The following is a 20,149-nucleotide window of genomic DNA, read 5'->3' as shown; positions in this document are numbered from 1 at the left end:
GTTACCTGGGCGCCGCGTCTGCCGGAAGCCGGCGTCGGCAGCCACGCGCAGGTGGGTGAGGGCGGCGGGTCTGGGGTGTCCTGCTTGGGTACGAGGCCTGCCGGGCAACCGGGGGCGCGCGGGGGGCTTGGCTGTCCTCCCGTCGGCGGCCTGAGGAGGACGCAGGGCCCCGAGCGCCGGCCGCGCCGGACCTCCCCACAGCCCCATGGGTGCCTCCCGCGTGTCCGCGCGACCGGCAGCCCCGAGCCAGTGAGCTCGCCTGGGGTTGGGGGGAGTGGTCCTGATGAGGAAAGGAGACGTTGCTGAGCATGGCGGAGAGAAGTGAAGCGGGGCGGGGCTCCGACCGGGGGAGGGGAGGAGAGCCCTGGGGGAGGGTCCCAGAACTGGTGGGACCTAACCTGGTTTAGGTATTTCACAAGCCCTTCAGGATGCTGAGTCGGAAAATGGCCTGGAGGGGCTAGGGGCGGGGCGGAGGCCAGAGACCAGTTGGAGACTTTCGAATGATCCAGGTGGGAGACGTGGTTGGACCAGGATGCTCGCGGTAGGGGCAGTGAAGATCCACGTCTGGATGTACTTTGGGGGTGGGGCCACCGGGGTTTACTGTGGGATGGACGGGTGTTTGAGAAAGAGGAGTTGTGGGTGACACTACGGTTTTTAACTTGAGCTGAAATACGCATTTCACCAGCTGGTCTTTTATTGAGGGGACAGACCCTGCAGGAAGATCAGGTTTGTGGAGGGTGATGGGGAGTGTCGACTTGACACGTTTTAGTTTGAGACGATGTGTGTGTAGGTGATACACATGAGTTGACAGTGTAGTTGTGCAGTTCAGGGAGAAATGGGGACGTCATCAGCCTATGGTTGGTGTTTAAAGCCACACGACTAGGTGAGATCTCGGGGGAGTGCTGAGCTCAGGGCCCTTCTGTGTCCAGGGGGCGGGGAGGTGAAGAGGTGGGAGGAAAGCGGGAGAGCGTGGCGTGTCTGGGAAGTGGAGCGGAAAGGGCAGAGTCAAGAGGAGGGACCAGCTGTGGCAGATGCTGCTGGGAGGTCAGTTATGTCCAGTCAGTGATGAACAAAGATGAGCAGAGCCGGACTGGAGGTGGTGTAAGTGGTGAGGTCGCATTTTAATCAGGGGTAACTACTGCAGCAGGGGCCTTGGACTTGTGCAGGGGAGAGGGCGTTTTAAAGGGAGGGTGAGGGAGTGGAGGGGGGTGGGAGTGGCACTCTGTAAAGTTGGGAACTGGATAATTACAGTGAGCAGAAGGGGGTCGGTGGTGTGAAACCCTTCGGGGCTTGCTGACCTGGGGGGGCGGTGCTTCGGGAAGTTAGGCTCCTGCCCTCCCACAGGGGTGGGGCTGAGGATGGGGCTGTGTCTTCAGGTGTTGGCTGGATCCTCTTGGTAGCCTTGAGTTTTCTCAGGCAGGAGCTTTTTAGGGGGGCTAGAGTCACTGTAAAGATGTGGCCTTGAGCTGCTAGAAACTTTTCAAGTCTGTACAGGCCCAGGTTGAGGCCTGTTGAAGGAGGGCTTAGAGGGGCCCCGACCAGGCTGTGATCAGAGAGTCTGTCGTTAGCAGACGGGTGTCCTTGGTGGTCGTTGGTGGTTTCAGTAAGAACCATCTGGCCAAGTCAGATGGCAGCCTAATGGGAGAGTGGCTGGAAAGGAGGTAGGGACCGTGCCAGTGGACAGCTCCTGAGGGTTTTCCTGCAGAAAGCACCAGAAACGGGGTGGAGAGCACGTGGAATCAGGGTTTTTATTTGTGGGACCTTGCAGTTGACTCTGTAGAAGGACAGCTGATGGGGAATGGGAATTGCTTAGAGCCATGCGTGCCCCTGGGACCAGAGCGCGGCAGAGGCTCAGCCCTGCACGGAGCAGGCACGGTTCTGCACTGTCGCACGAGGGAACGGTGGGAGGGTCTGAGGGGAGCTTCTGGAAGCTCAGTGATCAGGAATGAACGGAGGAGGCGAGGATGTGTTGGAGGTCGGAGAGCTTGAGAGGCAAGAGGAAGAGCTGGTCGTCTGGGCGAGTGGCCGGAGTCGGGCCGCGGGGCTTGCTGGGCACCCCTCGAGGCTGGGGCTGTGCCATGTACAGTGAGACCAACCGCATGGCCCTGGGGACTTCCCGGCCAGGCCGGAACCAGAGCTAGAGTTGGGGCTTTGCCAGGTGAGGGGCTGAGAGTGTTTGTAAAGGCACGATTGTAATGATGGGCCGTGGAAATGAAGTTGTGGGAACGGAAACATGAGAGGTGAGGGGCATTGAAACGTGTAGGGTCAGTGGACTGCGGGTCCTGGTGAGGCTGGAGGATCGCTGAGCCCCAGGGCACCGAGGGGGGCCAGCTGGCAAGATGGGAGGTGGGCTCAGTGGGTGGGATGCTTGGTGTTACGGGGTTTAGGCCACAGGAGGGAGGGTGTGGGGTCAGGTAGCAGAAGAGCAGAAGCTGGAGGCCGTTCATCCGAGTGGGAACTTTGAATAGTCCTGGGTCAGGGTGGACAGGAGCATGACCGTGTCCTGGGCGTCTGAGCTGGGGCTCCAGGCACTGATTCCTGTGGATTCCTTCAGGGGGCCTTCCCTGGACCTGCCGGCTCACATCAGAGGTGACTTAGATGCACCGGGTGAGAGGGGATGTTAGGGGCTACGAGTGATACTTTCAGATTTTAAAAAAGATGTTTTCCCTGAGGCTGATTTCTGTTTTAGGTCCTGTGGAGCCCGGGCAGCCTCAGCCTGTGGGTGCTCACTTGTCCTGATCAGTGACTCCAGCCCAGCCCGGCGCTTTGCTGTCTTCCTCCTGTCGGTCTGACCTGGGTTAGCACCTTTCTGCTGGTGAGCTTATTTTGCTTCACTGAACACTTCTGAGCTGATATCTTAAAATGGCTTTTCTTTCTTTCTTTTTTTTGGCTGTGCCACATGGCTTGCGGGATCTTAGTTCCCTGACCAGGGATTGAACCTGCGCTCTTGGCAGTAAGAGCGCGGAGTCCTAACCACTGGACCACCAAGGAATTCCCCAAAATGTCTTTTCTTTTATTGTAGAAATTGCTGGAAAGTATAAAGGAAAAAAAGAATACTTATAATTCTACCCCCTAAAATGTTGATGTTTAATGTATTACCTTCTAGTTTTCTCCTTTGTGCATATCTGCATATAATTGTTCTTAAAGACGAGGGTCGTGTTGCACGTACACAGGTTTATAGTCCATCCTTCCACTTTACGTTGTGTCGTGAGCGCCCACTCGAGTGATGGAACAGTTGAGATCACAGTTGTTGATGGGTGTATGGGCCCGTCCCCCGGCACGAAGGAGTCAGCCGTTCCTCAGCCTGCTGCTGGACAATTACAGTGTTTTCCACTTTTTAATATTAGAGGTAGTATCATCCTTTATATCATGTCATTATCATCCTTACATAAATCTCTGTCTGTGATTATTTCATTAGGGTAAGTTCCTTGACATGGAACCACTGGGCCAAAGCACTTGATTAAATGTTATCAAATTACCTTGAGAACGGCTGTACCAATTTATTCTCCATCAGCGGGGCATGATCATGTCCTTTTCATCATCCTCTGGCTAACGCTGAATAATGTAATTTTTAAAAATCTTTGTAAAAGACATTTGATCTGTCAAATTAACTAAGTGATGTGTGCATATGGCTAAGAAACTCAGTGGTCCTGGAACTTACCACAAACCAGCAGGCAGACTGCTCCTCAGAGGCGAGCACAGTTTCATCTTTCCACTGTTTCTACTGGAATTACTTCCATATTTCTGAATAATAGGGAAATTGGGTGACTTTTTTTGATTAACCAATTTTAGGCCCAATCTGTTGATTTCCCCTGAGACGTGTGCCTCCGTGACCTCACCTGTGTGCCCGCCTCGTCAGTCACAAGAAGTACACGAGCTAACACGTGGAAAGCACCAGGAACAGGGCCTGGCACACGGGAAGCTCTCAGTCAAGGCCAGTTTTAGTGATGGTTATGATGCCGACCAGCTCTAATTCCTGCCCCCCAGGTCCTCCTGACCACCAGGTACAGGGAAATCTTAAGTTGGTGTTGCTCATAGAAGTTAACCTGAGTCACTGGGATTTTTGCAGAAAGGCCGGTAAGGAAAGAAAACACAATAAAGGTCTTGATGCTGTGACACAGCAACGCCAGGCCACCCATGACGGCCAGTGGACAGAGTGAGGGCGGCGAGGTCCCAACAGGCCGGGGGACGCAAGGAACGCCTTTGACGGCGTGTGTACATTCGCTGAAGTGGTGGTGGTAGGAAACTGTATTTTTCGCTGTTTATTTTTACAAACAGTATTGGGGCATTATGTGTGTTAATTTACAGCAAATAATTTGGGATTAGAGGTTTTTTTTGTTTTGTTTTGTTTTGTTTTGCGGTACGCGGGCCTCTCACTGCCGTGGCCTCTCCCGTTGTGGAGCACAGGCTCTGGACGCGCAGGCTCAGCGGCCATGGCTCACGGGCCCAGCCGCTCCGCGGCACGTGGGATCCTCCTGGACCGGGGCACGAACCCGCGTCCCCTACCTCGGCAGGCGGACTCTCAACCACTGCGCCACTAGTGAAGCCCTAGAGGGGTTTTTTAAAAGTATATTCACAGGGTGTGCAACCATTACCACAAGCTAATTTTAGAACATGTTTCTTTTCCCAGAAGAAACCTGGTACCAACCAGTCACTGCCACTCCTCCCCTTGCCCAGCCCTAAGCAAACACTAATCTGCTTCTGCCTCTGTAATTTGCTTATTCTGAACATTTCATATAAATGAAATTATACAGTCTGTAATATTTTGTGACTGGCTTCTCTCTCTTAGCGTGTTTTCAAAACGGTTCATCCATGTTGTAGCAGGTGTCAGTGCTTCCTTCCTTTTTGGCTGAATAATCTGTTGTGTGGATAGAATTCCGTTGTTCATCAGTTGATAGACATTTAGATTGTTTCCCCCTTATGGGTGTTATGACTTACACTGCTGGGAACAACCAAGTTCAGAGTTTATGTGGATCTGTTCATTTCACTGATTATTTACATCTGTAGGTAGTACTGCGTCACATAACTGTTTGACTTCTTTTTTAAAAAATTATTTATTTATTTATTTGGTTGTGCTGGGTCTTAGTTGTGGCAGGTGGGCTCCTTAGTTGTGGCATGCAAACTCTTAGTTGCATCATGCACGTGGGATCTAGTTCTCTGACCGGGGATTGAACCCAGGCCCCCTGCATTGGGAGCGTGGAATGTTATCCACGGCGCCACCAGGGAAGTCCCAACTGTTTGACCTTTTGAGGAACTGCCAGACTGTTCTGCAAAGTGGCCGCACCGTATTCTGTCCCACCCGCAGTGATGAGCGCTCCAATTCCTCCACATTTTCACCAACGTTCCCTATTATGTGTCTGATTTCAGCCATCCTCGTGTGTGTGAAGTGTGTCATTTGACTTGCGTTTCCCTAATGAGGACCAATGTTGAGCTCCTTCATGGCTTCCTGGCCATTTGTATCTCTTCTTTGCGGAATTGTCTGTTCAAGTCCTTTGTCCATTTTTTGTAAATTTTTAATTTATTTTTAAAGATTTATTTGTTTTTATTTATTTATTTTTGGCTGTGTCGGGTCTTTAGTCCTGGCACATGGGATCTTCCTTGAGGCATGCGGGATCTTTTCTTGCAGTATGTGGGCTCTTCACTGCGGTGCATGGGCTTCTCTCTAGTTGTGGTGCTCTGGCTTCTCTCTAGTTGTGGCATGCGGATTTTCTCTCTCTAGTTGTGGCGCGCAGGCTCTAGGGCGCGTGGGCTCTGTAGCTGTGGCACGCGGGTTCCAGAGCGCATGGGCTCTGTACTTTGCGGCACACAGGCTCTCTAGTTGGGGCATGGGAGCTCAGTAGTTGTGGCACGCGGGCTTAGTTGCCCCACAGCATGTGGGATCTTAGTTCCCTGACCAGGGCTTGAACCCACGTCTCCTGTGTTGTAAGGCAGATTTTTTGCCACTGGGCCACCAGGGAAGTCCCTGTCCATTTTTAAAGTGAGTTGTTGGCCTTTTTTGTTGAGTTATGGGTTCCTCATACATTCTAGATACAAGTCTCATGTCAGATACGACTTGCAAACATTTTCTCCACTCCTGTTGATTGTCTTTTTACTTTCTTGCTGGCATCACTTATAGCACAAAATTTTCAATTTTCATAAATCCAATTTATCTTTTTTTCTTCTCCTTATGTTTTTGGTGTCGTAATGAAGAAACTGTTGCCTAATCCAAGGTCATAAAGATTTACTCCTATGTTTTCTAAGAGTTTTATAGCTTTAGCTCTACATTTAGGTTTTTGCTCCATTTTGAATAATTCTTCTGTGTAGTGTGAGGTAGGGGGTCCAGTTTCATTCTTCTGCATGTGGATATCCAATTGTCCTAGCACCACCTGTTAAAAAGACTGTTCTTCCCCATTGAATTGTTGTGGCCCCCTTGTTGAAGACCAGCTGACCGTAAATGTAAGGAAATGTCTTTCCTACAACAAACACTCCTTGTCTCAAAGGTATGAATCACTGTCTCTTGGGACTAAAAAAGAAAGCTTTTTTTTTTTTTTTTTTTTTTTTTTTAAGTATGTGGGCCTCTCACTGTTGTGGCCTCTCCCGTTGCAGGGTACAGGCTCCAGATGCACAGGCTCAGCGGCCGTGGCTCACGGGCCCAGCCGTTCCGCGGCATGTGGGATCTTCCCGGACCAGGGCACGAACCCGTGTCCCCTGCATCAGCAGGCAGACTGTCAACCACTGCGCCACCAGGGAAGCCCAAAAGCTTTTTATAATATGGAAAAGTTTCTCCTCCTTTTTAGCAAATAGACTTAGTGATTAAACTTTATTTATTTATTTATGGCTGCGTTGGGTCTTCGTTGCTGCGCGTGGGCTTTCTCTAGTTGCAGCGAGCGGGGGCTACTCTTCGTTGTGGTGCGTGGGCTTCTCACTGCGGTGGCTTCTCTTGCTGTGGAGCACGGGCTCTAGTTGCGCGGGCTTCAGCAGTTGTGGCACATGGGCTCAGTAGTTGTGGCTCGCGGTTCTAGAGCGCAGGCTCAGTAGTTGTGGTGCATGGGCTTAGTTGCTCCGCGGCATGTGGGATTTTCCCAGACCAGGGCTCGAACCCATGTCCCCTGCATTGGCGGGTGGATTCTTAAGTACTGCGCCACCAGGGAAGCCCCCTGATTAAACTTTTTAACGATAACTCTCAGAATGAATGTAGATTTAACTTTTATGGTAACCGGTGTGTAAATATTTGCTAAACTTTTCTTACTCTCCAACAAGGTAATTGGCTGGCAGAGCCCTTTGTCTTTTCAAAACCCTGTGTCAACAGTCTAATTCTTTCAAGATTTCTTATTACACTGCTAATTGAAGCTTGCAGCCTCTGGCTTGGGATACTTTCTTAAGATAAGGCTTAATTAAAGACCTTGGGCGCCTGGCAGTTTTCTGATTGCACAGTAGTGATATTCCTTTGGTGTGCTGTAATCAGTCATGTCCCCAAAGGGGGCAGAGCGGCCCTTCACCCTGGCTCCGTGTCCTTTCCGCCGTGGCCCTGTGATTGCCTGGCTTGGTTTGTGGTGCAGCTTGATACGCTGGTTCACCTTACACGTTCCTTGCTCCAGACGGGAATCTTAAGGCAGTCTGGCTCTTTTTTATAGAGAGTGGTATTTAGAACTCAAATCTGGGTTCTGGGCCCTTTCCGCTATGATCACCCTTTTCATAATCACCGTTTCCCATAGCCCTTTCCTTCATTCCTTTTTTTTTTGCCTAGCATCATTCTCATTTTCTGACATGTTTGTCTCCCCCATCAGAATGTGAGCTGCATGTGGGTGGGCACTCTGGACCGCGTGGTCCAGCCTGGAGCCGCTCCTGCACGTGGCCAGCACTCTGCGGTGGAGACGGTGACCGACAAGTGACGAAGTGCAGGGGCCTGTGGGGTGGGGCTGCTGGTGACTTGAGCGCGCTTCCCCTCCCCCCCATGTTGATGTCATTTGTCCGTCTGTCCCTGTGGAAAGTTTTGCTTTGGGGGAAGTTAAGGTCTCAGTAAGTGGTTCAGTGAGACTGATGCCTGGGTGAGAGACCTGAGGGCAGGCAGCTCTGCTCCGGACGCCCCTCCTCCACCTGCGGACCTTGCTCCTCGGGACGCTACCTGGCCCGGGGCCCCCTCCAGCTCTTCACACGCTGCCTCCTCTGTCTGCCTCTGGGCCCTCAGAGGCCCCTGAGCCGCCGCTCCCTGGCTGCCAGCCTCGGGGGCGCCTGCTCACTCAACCCGGTTCTCCCTTCTCGGCAGTGTTTATCTCTGTGTGAAAGCGCTGGCTCGTTCACTTAAATAGGTCTGGATCTCACGCCAGAAGGAGGCTTCCCGAGATCGAGGCTCTTCCTTCCCTTGCTGTTGGCTCTGTGTCCGGCGTGCAGCAGTGCCTGGCACGGAACTGGCTCTCGACAAACACGTGTGGAGTGAATGAGCTGCATTTTCGAGCATTTGTGGATGGAGTCCACAATGAACTCTGGTGTCAGAGGAAGAAGGTATTGGGTTTGTGTGTCCATTCCCGTGCAGACAGCCTGGGACAGCGTATCCGAAGTGAAAACACCTGTGTTATAGCGACATGAGCGTGAATGTTGTGGGTGCGTGTAACATCCATGTTACATGCTTGTGTCTGTATAATACATACAGTACACATACATGCAGATGCAGCCAGTGGAGTGACTTTAGGATAAATAAAACAAAATACATTCTTGTAACTTGTTAGAATAAAAGCTGATACTAGCAGCCCTTGTAGATAGAGTTTTAAAGGACTAGTATTAAAAAAATGAGACTGAGCTGTGGGTGTGGGGGAGTCCCTCGCAGTCCCGTCCCGAGACAGAAAAGGAGAGCTTTGGCTTATGTCCTTCAGACATTGCCTGTAAGTACGTGCATAGCTTTCTCTGTTGTTATTTTCTTAAACAAATACAAAAGTGTGATACTGCTCGTCGTGTTCTGTTCCATCCTGTACATGTAGCGCTGCCTCATTGATCTCAGTTATTGAGTGATATTCCTTTTCCAGTTTATGCTGACTTACTCACCCCCAGCTTGATTGACGTGTGACGAGAAGCGCGTGCGCGCGCGTATGTGTGTGTGTGTGTGTGTGGCTTGTACGAGCTGGCCATGGCCTCTGTGCCAAAGCGCCTTCTACCCTGCACCTCAGGGTGCTCACGCTGTAGCTGCTGGGACTCCGAAACTTTCCTGTGTTTTCAGCTCCTTTTGGGCTCCATCCAAAGGGGCGGGGTGGGGAGGATCCGGTCAGTTCCCATGTCCACCTCGGGGTGGGCCTGGGGCCCTGCGGGCGGCCTCCCCCCATCCCCAGCCCTCATGACGCCCCTCGGAGGTCCCCGCAGCCAGTGACCCTCGGGTGGAGGCCTCTCCCCCGACCCCTGCCTAGTTTCTGGTGCCGTGACCGTTTCCCTTGGCTCCCATCATCCGGCCCCACAGGGGAAGCTGGGTTTGCAGTTCATGTTCATGGGCGTTCTTCTGTCCTTGTGCGTGGAGTTCTAGATACTGCTGTGCTTGAGGAGGGAGATGTAATCAGAGCCTCTTGGACCTGTGTCACTCCTTCAATGCGGCCCCGGTTGGGGCTGCTTCCACAGTCCAAGGAGGCCACCCCAGAATCATCATGGCCACCTCCAGCCACAGGTGACCGAGGGCCTAGTGACTGCATGGTGGTCCCTGCCAGCCCGTGTGGGGCTGCAGCATCCCTAGTTGATGGGGAAGTGAGTTACTCCGTAATAGTAGAAAATGAAAATAATCCCAGATAGTCATCAATTAGGGAATAGACAAATGCTCGCAGTTTTCACTTTTGGAAAATTTGGATACTGTCACTAAAAATGCTATTTCTTTTCCTCTTTTTTTTGGTGAGGGGGCCTGCACTGCGTGGCATGCAGGGTCTTAGTTCCCCGACCAGGGATCAAACCCGTACCCCCTGCAGTGGAAGCGTGGAGTCCCAACCACTGGACCGCTATGGAAGTCCCTTCTTTTACTCTTAAAAGCTTATGTTCATGTTGAGTTAGAAACAGAGTATATAATCTGTGTGTGATGGCAGCTGTGTTAAATAAAACACTCAGAAGAAAGACAGGAAATCCACCACAATGGTTAAGTTGTCCACAGGTGATGAAACGAGAGCTGGAATTTGTAACAGTGACTGTATGTTTCCCACACTTTCTGAAATAGCTTTGTATCTTTTATAATGCCCTCCCCTCTCTGTTAATTGAGAATTTTTATTTCCTGTGTCTTTATAGTTGACTTTCTCTGTTGCAGGATGGCAAAACAGAAGAGAAAAGATAGCCAAGTGACAAAGAAAAAGAACAAAAAACTGAAGAAGGCGGTAGCAAGAGAGATGCCTCTGGCACCTGCGGCCCCGCCGGGCACTGAGGGGGCCCCAGCCGAGGTAGGTGACGTGGGCGCGCTGGCCTCGCCTTGTTTCTGGACCTGGAGGGGGACTCAGTGGTCACGTGGCAGGCGTCAGGGGGTGGACAGGCCCCCATGGACATGCCCAGTGCCTTTTAGAGGCAGTTGTAGGGCAAATAAGACTTGCAGTAAACTGTAGGTTGGAACCGCACAACGGCCATTCTTCAGCTACCAGACCTCAGGTTGCTGTTGGTGTCCCAGGTGTGACAGGGTTTCGATGGCATGGTGGCCCGGTGGAGGCCTCTGTTGGCCTGGCCGCAGCCGGGCCTTTGAGCCTGTCAGACAAGGGAGGGCCCTTCACATGGCGCTGCATGGGCCGTGGCCTGGGATCTGTATTTACGAGATCACAGCTAAAAGTGGTCAGGCTCCACCACAGAAACACGTGTCTACGTTTGAATTTGTTGGCTGTTACCTCTCAGGTTCTGAGTGTTCATGTTTTTCTTCTGTATTGAGCTGACTCTGCAATTCCTAGTGTGTAGTTGATCAAAACGGCATAAGATGTTACAAATCTTGACAAGTTATTCAACATGAAGTAAAAGCTGGTGGGCGACTCATGTCATGAGGGGCGGCTTTGCTGGGCCCTGAGCGGTGGGTGAAGGTGCCGACCGTGCATGAGGCTTGCCTGGTGTGGCCTCGAGCCCACATCCCACGTGAGCGCCCGGTGACCCTGTGCTCATCCTTGGTCCACGGGGAGGGAAGTGTCGTCGGAGCCGCGCCGCATAGCTTGTCGAGTGACTTGGGGCCCTTGTCAGACTTGCCTGTGAGTATCTACCATTAATGGGCGACTAGATCAGGTCCTCGTTTGGGTCTTTCTGAAAGGAAGCGATGGAAATCCCCTGACAGGATGGGTGGTGTGTGGCTGGTGGGTTTCATCACTCTTTTTTTGTTTTTTGGCTGCGTTTGGTCTCTGTTGCTGCACGCGGGCTTTCTCTAGTTGCGGCGAGCGGGGGCTGCTCTGTTGTGGTGCGCGGGCTTCTCATGGCAGTCGGTGGCTTCTCTTGCTATGGAGCACGGGCTCTAGGCACGTGGGCTTCAGTAGTTGTGGCTCACGGGCTCTAGGCGCGCGGGTTTCAGTAGTTGTGGCTCACGGGCTCTAGGTGCACGGGCTTCAGTAGTTGTGGCTCACGGGCTGTAGGTGCGCGGGCTTCAGTAGTTGTGGCTCATGGGCTCTAGGTTCACGGGCTTCAGTAGATGTGGCTCACAGGCTCAGTAGCTGTGGCTCACGGGCTTAGTTGCTCCTCAGCATGTGGGATCTTCCCAGACCAAGGCTCGAACCCATGTCCCCTGCACTGGCAGGTGGATTCTTAACCACTGCACCATCAGGGAAGTCCCGGTTTGGTCACTCCTACGCCCTAGTGTTTCCAGCTCTGCCTTTGTTTCAAGCCTGGGCCGTGCACGCTGCTGAGACTCGGGGCGCATGTACCCCCTTCATATAGCAGAGGGGCTGGGGCAGGAGGGCCTGCCCGTTGGCCAGCACCTCCTCGACTGCAGGCCCAGCCGGGCCCTGGGGTGGATCCCAGGCCACTGTGCTGCGGGCTCCGTGCAGGACTGCTGGTCCGACCCCCAGGACACCGGCTGGCTGGGCAGTTCTGTGCCAGGGGGACGCGTGACGGCACTTTTCCTCTGTGGTGGGTGGGCAGGTGCAGGGCCTGTGCCGACAGAGAGCGGCTCCACTGGGTCCGGGGTCGTCTCCCAGCTGCCACCTCTGGGTGTCGGGGAGGAAGCCAGGCCAGCACTCAGGCCCGTCCTGGGTGCCCCTTTCTCTGCCTTCTCTCCGGCTGAGAACCGCAGGTCTGGCGCCACCCGAGCCCGGGCGCCTCTCCCTGCACAGAAGGCCCGCGCTTACAGGACCCAGGTCAGCCAGCCGGGCTGCATCGCTGGCCCCCACGTCCTGCTCTCACCCGGGCTCGTAGCCAGTCCCATGTCCCCTGGGCCCCTTCTCGTCGTCCTCGCCTTCTGTGCCACTGGAGCCCCAGTTTTGTCAGGCCTTTTTGGTTTCTAGACCCTAGAGGGAAACTGTTTTTTTAGAGCTATTCCAGTTCCCATTCGGTGGTCTGGCCCCCAATCCCTGCAGAACCTCCAGTACATGTGAATTTCTTGGGCCTTTCCTGGACAGTTTCCTACTTTTTCTAGACTCCTCCAATTTCTTTAAAACGAACTCTAAGTGACTCCAAGTGACAAGTCCTGGTGACCTGTAATTTTGTTATAAATCTCTAGGCTTCTGAGTGGTCTCTGCTTGCCGGCTACTGGTCACTGGCAGGACCCCCCAGACTGTGTGGGTTTATGATAAGTAATGGCAGAGCTTAAAGGTTCTGCCTGAGATGGGTAATGATTCTTAAATTCAGGCAATTTTTTAAAAAGTGATTTTTTTTTTTGTTATTTGAGTACATGTTGATTAAAAGAAATTTGGAAAACAAAAGCAGGAAGAAGAATTTGGGTATGTTTCCTTCCAGTGTCTCTTGCTGCCTCGGTTTCTGGTTGGTTGGTTAGTAACTTGTGCACATGGTCCCCATGGGGTCTGTGCTCTGCTGCTTCGCCTTGGCCCCCAGGGGTGCTGGGGGAGCTCGGGTGGGTCCCTGCGCGGTCAGTGCTGGACTCGGGGCTGGTGTCCTGAGGAAATGGAGACTGTGCTTCCTCGAGACCACATCCTGGTCTCTGCTCATCAAAATCCTCTTCACCCGCTCTCTCTCCGGTTCTCGGTTCTCGTGGGAAGCTGGGGAGCTGCTGTGTTAGGCCTTTTTAAAGGAGGGACCCTTCCGTCTGCAGAGGGTGGGTGGCCAGAGCCTGGAGAGAGCGTTCCCGTCGCCGGGAGCCCATGGAAAAGTACTGCACCGTCCCCGCCCCAGCTCCTGCGCCAACCCCCGCAAGGAGCCCCAAGGAGCCTCTGCCCCCTCTTGGGCCATGGTGCTGTCCTCCCGGAAATGCCCGTCCAGGGACCCTCAGGTCCCTGTGCAGTCACTTCCCACAGCCCAGGCCCTGAGCCTGCGCCAGGAGGGCTGAAGGATCCCCCAGGGGGGATGCTTCACGCACTGGGAGCCCCACGGGGGTGGGGGGGCTCGGCGGGGGGGCCCCATCCCTCTCCTGTCCTGTCCAGTCCCCGCTGCCCTGGTGCCCTTGTCCACAGCGTGTGACATCTGTGTGGCTGAGCCCCCCGTCCACCTCTTGCCCCTGCCGTTGACCCGAGGCGCGTGGGCTGGGACGGTGGAGGAGGGGTGGCCTGTGGTGCCGCCGAGGCGGGGACAAGTCCTCCCGGCGCTGGTTCTGTGGTGCCGGCTGCTGCTCCCGGGAGGCCCTGCCCCGCGCCTGTCCTCTTCCCTGTCCTGCTGGAGGGGCTTGCGAGGTGGGGGGTTCGAGGGTCTTCCCTCTTCCGAGGGTGGTGCTCGAGCACAGGATTCTCGGAGTTGGCCCATGTCTGCCCGTCTGGTAGCTTCTTAACCCTCCCCGTGAGCTGGGCTTAGGGCTGGGCAGATGGGGTCCGGTTCTGTCTTCACGTCCCTGGACCCCTTCCAGAGGAGGCTCCGGCTTGACAAGGTCGGGCGGACTGGTCTAGCGAGCACGGCTGTGTGGTGGTGAGGGGTCTGCAGGCCTCAGCCCCCCCACCCTGCCCTCCCTGGGGAGGTACCGCCCCAGATGCTGAGCCGGTCCTGGGGGGTGGGGAGACACACCAGAGCAGCGGTCACCCTTGGAGCCAGTGACTGCCGCCTTGGACGGGCACCTAGGCTGAGCTGGCTGCCTCCTGCTGCTGTAAATACACTCAGACTGTCTGCAGATTGGGGGGGGCGGAGTGGGGGGATCTTGGGGGGTGTGAAGGGAGCTTGGGGGGAGTGGGGGGGAGTGGGGGAGCTGAGGGTGTGTGTGGGGAGCTGGGGGGAGTGGGGGGATCTGGGGGTGTGGGGGGAGCTGGGGGAGTGGGGAGCTGGGGTGTGTGTGTGGGAGCTGGGGGGAGTGGGGGGAGCTGGGGGGAGTGGGGGGAGCTGGGGGGAGTGGGGGAGCTGGGGGTGTGTGTGGGGAGCTGGGGGGAGTGGGGGAGCTGGGGGTGTGTGTGGGGAGCTGAGGGGAGTGGGGGGCTGGGGGTGTGTGTGGGGAGCTGGGGGGAGTGGGGATCTGGGGGTGTGGGGGGAGCTGGGGGTGGAGCGGGGGGGGGAGTGGGGGGAGCCAGGGGCTGGTTAGCTCAGCTCTTGGCTCCGGGTCTCGCTAAGAAGAACCTCTCATGTCTGCAAAGCACGCTTCCGTTCACAGAAGCACTTTGACCTTGGGTTCTGGCAGCCCTGAGATGCTAGGGGCGGAGGTGTGGGTGCGCTGCCGCTTCACAGGGGAGTTGGCCCCAGAGGCCGGGTCACGGGCATGGTCCCTGGGCAGCTGGTGGAGAGGAGAGGCCCTTGCTTGGGTTTCCTGACTGTGGTCGTATAAGGACACGGGCTGAGGTGTCACTGCCCTCCCCGGCCGCCTGGCCCAGACCGTGTGGGGAGTGCGTCCGGCTCGCCCTTGGCTGTAAGCGCTGACGTCCAGGGAGGAAGAGCTCGCACGTGTTGACCAGATGGCCCTCCGTTGGTTGGAGTGACCCTCTGGAGTGGGGAGTGACGCGTACTTTTGGAGGAATGGGCGCCACTTTGTGCCTTTGGAACACGATGTGTGCCACCCCCAAGCCCCGGGCTCCCGAGGGCCCAGCGCAGCCATGCGTGTCTTTCGTGTCCTCGTGGGTCCTGCTGACACGGGACAGGGGCTGCTGGGCTGTAGGAGGCCACGCCGTGTCCTTCGTGTGGAAAGGAGGCAAAGCTCAGCGTGGGGCATCTTTTCTCCTTCCTTTTCAACCTGGAAAGATCAGAGGAGTTACGTGGGCATTAAGCCCACAAGTGCTTCAAAACCATCAGCCGAGGTTGTGAACTTCATGGCCCTGAGAATTTGCTCAGCAAGATGACTGCATACCGATGGTATTTTGCCTCAAGAAACGTTTCTGGTCTGGCGGCAGACTCCTGGTCGTTAAACTAGCCGGGAGAGGGGGTGTGAGCTTTACAGACAGCCCCCTGGGAGCCTGACTTGTTTTCCTTTAGCAGAAATTCCCTTGTTCCACTGTTTTCCTTTCCTACTTTGTGAGCACTGAGTGCTCGGTGGTCAGCCCGTGGGAGCTGTAAGCTGTGGGCTTGCGGGGCTAAGAGGGGTTCCGAGACTGGGACCCTGAGACCAGAGAGGCTCTGTGATGCCCCGAGGCCCTGTTCCTGCCTGGGGGAGCCAGCCCGCTAGCCCGCCCCCTCCTGCCCCGCTCCCCGTGTCCCCCTTTCCTTTGGACTCATTACACTGCTCTCTCCATCACCTGGTCTAGACATTTGGGTTGTTGCCAGTGTGGGGCCGTTTTGAGTGTGCTGTGTACAAGGGCCTCTGTTTTCATTTTTCTTGGGTAGATTCCGAGGACTGGGAGGGATCGTATGGAAGTGTGTGTTTACCTTACAAAACTGCTAAGCTGTCCTCTAAGGAGGCTGCGCCACTGTGCACCCCGCCAGCCACGTGGAGGGTTCTCGGTGCTGCGCACGTTTGCCACCACTTGGTGTTGTCGGCCTCTCTTGTGGGTGTAGTTGTGTCTTACTGTGTGTGTGGTTTTTCAAAACAGCTTGATTGAGGTGTAATTGACAGAGAGTAGACTGTATATATTTATTTATTTCTCAGTTTTATTGAGTATAGTTGATTTACGATGTTGTATTAGTTTCTGCTGTATAGCAAAGTGCTTCAGTTACACATATACGTTCTTTTTCATATACTTTTCCATGCTGGTTCATCCCAGGATATTGAATATAGTTCCCTGTGCTCTACAGTAGGACCTTGTTGTTTATCCATTCTATTTATAATAGTTTGCATCTGCTCATCCCAAACTCCCACTCTATCCCTCCCCCACCTCCCCTCCCCCTTGGCAACCACAAGTCTGTTCTCTATGTCTGTGAGTCTGTTTCTGTTTTGTAGATAAGTACATTTGTGTCATATTTCAGATTCCACATAGAAGTGATATCATATGGTATTTGTCTTTCTCTGTCTGACTTACTTCGCTTAGTATGATCATCTCTAGGTCTTCATGTTGCTGCAAATGGCATTATTTCATTCTTTTTTATGGCTGAGTAGTATTCCACTGTATATATGCCCCACATTTTTATCCATTCATCTGTCGATGGACATTTAGGTTGTTTCCGTGTCTTGGCTATTGTGAATAGTGCTGCTGTGAACATAGGGGTGCATGTATCTTTTCGAATTAGTGTTTTTCCAGATATATGCCCAGGACTGGGATTGCTGGATCATAGGGCAACTCTATTTTTAGTTTTTTGAGGAACCTCCATACTGTTTTCCATAGTGGCTGCACCAATTTACATTCCCACCAACAGTGTAGGAGGGTTCTCTGTTCTCCACACCCTCTCCAGCATTTATTGTTTGTAGACTTTTTAATGATGGGCATTCTGACCGGTGTGAGGTGGTACCTCGTTGTGGTTTTGATTTGCGTTTCTCTAATAGTAGTGGTGTTGAGCACCTTTTCACGTGCCTGTCGGCCGTCTGTGTGTCTTCTTGGAGAGAGGCCCACTTAGGTCTGTTTGCCTGTGTGACGCTTCTCTTGGAGACGCAGCATTTGAAATCTGATACATGATGCCTCAGGGCCCCAGAATTCATGTCCTGGCATTATAGCGTGCACTGGGTACCTTCCATCTTTTATTCTTACCAATCTGGTGGGTGAAGAGTAGAATCTGTTCTTAATTTATATTTTCCTGATCCTTGGTGAGATGGACATTTTTTGATTAGTTATTAATCATTTGTCTTCTATGAATTTCCTCATCACATCTTTCGCTTTTTTTTCTGTTGAATTGATCACCTTTTGTAAAAAAGGACTTTTTGTGTGTCTAATACATGGACTTTCTCCCCATGTGTCTTTTGTCTCCGGAATTTGATGTTTCCGTGGGGCTTTCAGTAGTGCAGGCGAGTGTCTGTCAGTTTTGCTTTGTGGTGTCTGTTTTTGTTCCCTTAAAAAGCCCTCTCTTGCACAGTTACAAACGTTTTCTTATATTTTTCTCCACTTTTTGTAGTTTTTTTTTTTTTTTTTTTTTTTTTTTTTTTGCGGTACGCGGGCCTCTCACTGTTGTGGCCTCTCCCATTGCGGAGCACAGGCTCCGGACGCGCAGGCCCAGCGGCCATGGCTCACGGGCCCAGCTGCTCTGCGGCATGTGGGATCCTCCCGGACCGGGGCACGAACCCTTGTCCCCTGCATTGGCAGGCAGACTCTCAACCACTGTGCCACCAGGGAAGCCCTGTAGTTTTTTAAATGAATTGAAATTTGTGTTATGTGAGGCAGGGATCTGACATTTTTTTTCTTAAAGAAAGATTCAGTTGTCCCGTATCATTTACTGAATATTCTGTCCTTTTGATAGAACATGTTCGACCCTCCAAATTTTCTAGGGTCTACATTGTGTTCTACTAATCTGTTTTTCTTTTCTTGTTTTTTTCTATAGTGCTTTAAAAACAATATTTATGTTTTTATTAGGTAATGCAGGACATGATACAAAATTCAAAACATTCTCCCACTAGGCCAGACTTGCATCAGTTTCTTCTGTTTCCTCGCACTTTTATGGGTGTTAGTCTCTTTCCAGACATTTTTTTGTGCACAGCCATGTCTGTGCACGTGTTTACACAAATGGTAGCATGTTGTCTGTCCCGTCCTCTTTCTCACTTTATATGTTATGGGTGATGCTGCTATGAACACATGTTTTTGTGAGACGTATATTTTCTTTCTTTCTTTCTTTTTTTTTTAACATCTTTATTGGAGTATAACTGCTTTACAATGGTGTGTTAGTTGCTGCTGTATAACAGTGAATCAGCCATATGTATACATACATCCCCACATCTCCTCCCTCTTGAGCCTCCCTCCCACCCTCCCCATCCCACCCCTCTAGGTGGTCACAGAGCACCGAGCTGATCTCCCTGTGCTCTGCGGCTGCTTCCCACTAGCTAGCTGTTTTACATTGGGTAGTGTACGTATGTCAGTGCCACTCTCTCACTTCGTCCCAGCTTCCCCTTTCCACCCTGTGTCCTCAAGTCCGTTCTCTATATGAGACATGTATTTTCATATTTACATTTCCAGGAGTACAGTTTTTGTGTCGCATTTTCCCCACCTCTCTGCCAAGCCCTGCTGTCCATGGTTGATTTTGGCTATGGTCCCTCTGCTGGGCGTGGGGCGTGTCCCTGGGCTTTGATTGGCGTTTCCCTTGTGACTGATGTTGGGCATCTTTTAAGCTGCTCATTGGCTGTCATCTCTCTCTGGAGAAACGTCTGTTCAGACCCGTTGTCCATTTTTGAACTGGGTCCTTTGTCTTTTTACTGCTGATTTGTAAGATCAGAAGTGTCTTAGTTTCTTTTGAATCTCTCATCCGTCTGTTTATCCAGACTGACCCTGTGGAGGCTTTTTCTAAGCAGACAGTCACGCGTCCTTTTTAGGGCAGTTCTGTTTTATAAAGTGCTGGTTGCCAGGATATTCAATGCATATATTTAAGAATTGAAATGGGGATTGTTGGTGCACAGAGACGGACACAGCAACACTAACATAGGCGGAGCTCAGGAGGGTGTGGTGACTGAATTAAACGTCCAGGATTGTGATGGGAGCTGACAGGCCGGATATAAAGCTAACCATTTTACAGCAACACTTCAGTACACGAACGTGTTGTGTGACCGTCCCTCTGTCTAGCCACACAACATCGTCCTCACCTGGAGGGAGACCCTGAACTTGCGGGGCGCTCCCTCCCGACCCTGCGCCCAGCCCCGGTTCCCCCACGTTCTGTCTCCCTGGGTTACCTATTCCTGTACAGGGAGTGTACAGTATGTGACCTGTGTCACACATCGTGTCTGAGTCCCCTCACTTAGCATCAGGTTTTCGAGGTTCATCCATATGGTCGTGTGTGTCAGAGCTTCACTCTTGAATTTTCGTGGCTGGATAACATTCCTTTATGTGAATACGCTGCATTCTGCTTCGTTACTGGTCAGGCTGTGTCCACCTGTGGCTGCTGTGAACAGTGCTTCTGGGAACATTCATGTGCCCATTGTTGTTTAAATACCTGTTTTCAATTCCTGGGCTCTAGACCCAGGAGTGAAATTGCTGGACCGTATGGTAGTTCTGTACTTAACTCCTAACCACCAGACTTCTCTGCAGCATCTGCCCTGTTTTACGTCTCGTTCCACTACCAGCCTCGTGTAAGAATTCCACTTTCTCCACGTCCTTGCCAGCACTGTTCTCTATCTGATTCTCACCGTCCTGCTGGGTGTGAAGTGGTGTCTTCTTGTGGTTTTGACTTGCATTTCCTCAGTGGTCAATAGCGTTGGGCATCTTTTCATGTGCTGCTTGGCCATTTATATATTTTCTTGGGGCAAAGGGTTTGAATAGACATTTCTCCATTTAAAAAATTGTCACATTTTGGGGCTTCCCTGGTGGCTCAGTGGTTGAGAGTCTGCCTGCCGATGCAGGGGACACGGGTTCGTGCCCTGGTCCGGGAGGATCCCACGTGCCGCGGAGCGGCTGGGCCCGTGAGCCATGGCCACTGAGCCTGCGCGTCCAAAGCCTGTGCTCTGCAACGGGAGAGGCCACAACAGTGAGAGGCCCGCGTATCGCAAAAAAAAAAAAAACCTGTCTCATTTATTGAGTTGTAAGAGTTCTTTATGATTGCTAGGTACAATTCTTTTATCAGATATGTGGGTTGCAGACATTTTCTTCTGTCCGTTGCCTTTTTACTTTCTCTC

At 52.7% G+C, this 20,149-nt stretch overlaps 1 protein-coding gene across 3 annotated transcripts in view; it reads left to right on the top strand.

Moving 5' to 3' along the window:
• Positions 1 to 20,149, top strand: part of CHLSN (cholesin) — a 97,116-nt gene continuing 76,967 nt past the window's right edge. The window contains exons 1-4 of one of the 3 annotated variants that reach the window (XM_082671101.1): positions 1 to 51; positions 2,690 to 2,815; positions 8,289 to 8,481; positions 10,247 to 10,376. In XM_082671101.1, the coding sequence (XP_082527227.1) occupies positions 8,417 to 8,481; positions 10,247 to 10,376 (195 nt within the window). In that variant the 5' untranslated portion in view covers positions 1 to 51; positions 2,690 to 2,815; positions 8,289 to 8,416. The remainder of the gene's footprint in view (positions 52 to 2,689; positions 2,816 to 8,288; positions 8,482 to 10,246; positions 10,377 to 20,149) is intronic. The other 2 variants (XM_082671103.1, XM_082671104.1) reach the window with 2 other exon arrangements.

Source organism: Grampus griseus (assembly GCF_964374135.1).
Source record: "Grampus griseus genome assembly, chromosome: 14".
NCBI lineage: Eukaryota > Metazoa > Chordata > Mammalia > Artiodactyla > Delphinidae > Grampus > Grampus griseus.
The sequence above is the reverse complement of the archived record's forward strand: the minus strand, read 5'-3'. Positions and strand labels throughout refer to the sequence as shown.